At 30.5% G+C, this 3,937-nt stretch overlaps 1 protein-coding gene across 1 annotated transcript in view; it reads left to right on the top strand.

Moving 5' to 3' along the window:
* LOC106476645 (ankyrin repeat and SAM domain-containing protein 1A-like) overlaps positions 1–3,367 on the top strand; it is a gene marked incomplete at its 5' end in the record, with an annotated part of 6,764 nt that extends 3,397 nt beyond the window's left edge. The window contains 3 exons of the mRNA XM_022380451.1: positions 1,418–1,601; positions 3,106–3,172; positions 3,347–3,367. Of these exons, the coding sequence (XP_022236159.1) occupies positions 1,418–1,601; positions 3,106–3,172; positions 3,347–3,367 (272 nt within the window). The remainder of the gene's footprint in view (positions 1–1,417; positions 1,602–3,105; positions 3,173–3,346) is intronic.
* Positions 3,368–3,937: the final 570 nt, after the last annotated feature.

Below are 3,937 nucleotides of genomic sequence, written 5' to 3'. Positions count from 1 at the left end.
ACCTTTATCTTACTGGTCCTAGTAGTCAATAATTCTATCTTTCTATTATTGACATCTAGGACCTTTATCTTACTGGTCCTAGTAGTCAATAATTCTATCTTTCTATTATTGACATCTAGGACCTTTATCTTACTATTATTGACTACTAGGACCTCTATCTTGATATTATTGACTACTAGGACCTCTATCTTCCTTTTATTGACTACTAGGACCTCTGTCTTTCTATTATTGACAACTAGGACCTCTATCTTATATTATTGATTACTAGGACCACTATCTTCCTTTTATTGACTACTAGGACCTCTATCTTTCTATTATTAACTACTAGGACCTCTATCTCTACTAATGTTACTATTATAGAAATCAATCTTGAGGAATTAGTTCACTTTACTATTGTTCTCCATGCTTCTTGAATGATTATCTTTAAAAAAGCTGCTGTTCTCCATGCTTCTTGAATGATTATCTTTAAAAAAGCTGCTGTTCTCCATGCTTCTTGAATGATTATCTTTAAAAAAGCTGCTGTTCTCCATGCTTCTTGAATGATTATCTTTAAAAAAGCTGCTGTTCTTCATACTTCTTCAATGATTATCTTTAAAAAAAGCTGCTGTTCTTCATACTTCTTCAATGATTATCTTTAAAAAAAGCTGCTGTTCTCCATGCTTCTTCAATGATTATCTTTAAAAAAAGCTGCATTTTTTCAGTTCTTGTATAACTTGTATTTTAGTGAGACTAACATTTCATGTTGGCTCATCAGTCTCATTGTTGTGTATGTTTGTTGAGTCCTAACTGATACCCGTATTTTAGTGAGACTAACATTTCATGTTGGCTCATCAGTCTCATTGTTGTGTATGTTTGTTGAGTCCTAACTGATACCCGTATTTTAGTGAGACTAACATTTCGTGTTGGCTCATTGGTCTCTATGTTGTGTATGTTTGTTGACTTCTAACTGATACCCATATTTTAGTTAGGCTAACATTTCATGTTGGCTCATCAGTCTCTTTGTTGTGTATGTTTGTTGAGTTCTAACTGATACCCGTATTTTAGTTAGGCTAACATTTCATGTTGGCTCATCAGTCTCATTGTTGTGTATGTTTGTTGAGTTCTAACTGATACCCGTATTTTAGTGAGACTAACATTTCATGTTGGCTCATCAGTCTCATTGTTGTGTATGTTTTTCATTGTTGTGTATGTTTGTTGAGTTCTAACTGATACCCGTAAAACATACACAACAATGAGACTGATGAGCCAACATGAAATGTTAGTCTCACTAAAATACGGGTATCAGTTAGAACTCAACAAACATACACAACAATGAGACTGATGAGCCAACATGAAATGTTAGCCTAACTAAAATTTACTATCAGTTTTGAGTTTGTTACCATGTGCTAACTATAAAAATATGGTTTTGTTAACATAGATGCTGTTGCTTTACTGCTCGACTATGAACCATCGTTTCGTAAAGCTAACCGTGCATTTGTTGGTGCTTGCATCCGAGGTCACAAGGACATAGTGCAGCTAATGCTGGATCATGGTATGGATCCTAGCCATGTTGATCCAGATCTTGGAACTTCAGGGTTTCATGAATCATGTAGATACTTGAGGTGAGAATAATCAATCATTGTGGCTTCTGTAAAGTAACAGATGAATGAGAACATTAAACAAATCATTTTAATAAAATAACAGGTCATTGAAAACGTGAAACAAAGAGTTCTGTAAAATAACAAGTGATTAAAAACATGTAACAAAGTGTTCTGTAAAATAACAAGTGATTAAAAACATGTAACAAAGAGTTCTGTAAAATAACAAGTGATTAAAAACATGTAACAAAGTGTTCTGTAAAATAACAAGTGATTAAAAACATGTAATAAAGTGTTCTGTAAAATAACAAGTGATTAAAAACATGTAACAAAGAGTTCTGTAAAATAACAAGTGATTAAAACATGTAACAAAGAGTTCTGTAAAATAACAGGAGATTGAAAACATGAAAGAAATAATTTTTATAAAGTAAAATATCAGTGGTGATGATGAAACTTAGTTGAATGAACGGCAACTTCCTGGTGTAGAAACACAAATGTAGAGGCCGATGTTTTGAAAGTCTTCCACCTTTCGCCTTCACTTTCGGAACGTCGTCCTTTTTTCTTGTGTTTCTACAACAGGCAGTTGCCGTTCATTCAACTAAATTTCATCATGAATACTCTACCTAAATAATCTATCAAAGAATTGAAAACATGAAATAAAGAAGTCTGTGAAATAAACATCAGTGAAAACATGAAATAAAGAAGTCTGTAAAATAACAAGTGAGTGAAAACATGAAATAAAGAAGTCTGTAAAATAACAAGTGAGTGAAAACATCAAATATAAAAGTCTATAAAATAACAAGTGAGTGAAAACATCAAATATAAGAAGTCTAATAAAATAACAAGTGAGTAGAAAACATACAAATATAAAAGTCTATAAAATAACAAGTGAGTAGAAAACATCAAATATAAAAGTCTATAAAATAACAAGTGAGTGAAAACATCAAATATAAAAGTCTATAAAATAACAAGTGAGTGAAAACATCAAATATAAAAGTCTATAAAATAACAAGTGAGTGAAAATATCAAATATAAAAGTCTATAAAGTAACAAGTGAGTGAAAACATCAAGGACACAGAATATCTTATAAAACTCTTGTAGGAATCTGCTTTAATCTAACTAAATTTGTATAAAACTGTCTTGTAGGAATCTGCTTTAATCTAACTAAACTTGTATAAAACTGTCTTGTAGGAATCTGCTTTAATCTAACTAAATTTGTATAAAACTGTCTTGTAGGAATCTGCTTTAATCTAACTAAACTTGTATAAAACTGTCTTGCAGGAATCTGCTTTAATCTAACTAAACTTGTATAAAACTGTCTTGTAGGAATCTGCTTTAATCTAACTAAATTTGTATAAAACTGTCTTGTAGGAATCTGCTTTAATCTAACTAAATTTGTATAAAACTGTCTTGTAGGAATCTGCTTTATATGTAACTAATAGAAAATAAAGTTTTAAATAAAATCAATCAAATGTTTACGTATATAATATTTTACCTTCACTAAGAATTATTCTTTTTTTATGTAAAGATATGATGTAACAGCTTTACTCATTCAATATGGTGGAGATACGGTGAGACTTAACAACAAGCTGGAGGTAAGTCATGGTTATGTTATAGTAAGGGGGTGATATACTCATAATGTATTCATATTAATGGTACCAATACTAATGGTAAATTAATATTAAATTGTAATATAAGAGAGCAGTGAATGAGAAATAGAAACCAAACATATGGTATAATCATTACTAAATATACATTTTATATTTTAGTTCCTCAGCTTGTTTAACTAGTAAATATAAGGTATATACACACTTAACCATTAATAGAGTATGGCTAGCAACTGAACCACTGAATGGGAAGATACTACCCTGTATTATGTGTGAATGGGATCCCTGTATTATGTGTGAATGGGTAATAGCTCCCTATAAGATGGTGAGAAATTCTTATAAATTCTTCTATAAGATGGTGAGGGAGCTATTACCCATTCACACATAATACAGGGATAAGAATTTTCCCTATAAGATGGTGAGCTTGTTACTTTATATACACTAAGATATAATTAATTAGTATTACTTGTTACTTTATTTACACTAAGATATGAGATAGAATTAACTAGTATTACTTGTTACTTTATAAAACATCTTTGTTTCAGTAAAAAAGTATTTGTTACTCTGCACTTTTTGTCAAATTCAATAAAGACAGTGGTTTTTATAGTTTTAATAAAGCTTCATCAACATTCTTACCATCAAAGAGCTTCAGAAACTGATCGGTCCTATTTGCAGGGTAACTGGCTAAAATTGTTTTGGGGGTCTGAAAAAAAAGAAACAAAAACAAATAAAACAAATTTTTACATAATTAAA

The sequence above is a fragment of the Limulus polyphemus genome, unplaced genomic scaffold (genome assembly GCF_000517525.1).
Source record: "Limulus polyphemus unplaced genomic scaffold, Limulus_polyphemus-2.1.2 Scaffold11102, whole genome shotgun sequence".
Lineage (NCBI taxonomy): Eukaryota > Metazoa > Arthropoda > Merostomata > Xiphosura > Limulidae > Limulus > Limulus polyphemus.
This window is presented reverse-complemented; position numbering and strand designations above follow the sequence as displayed.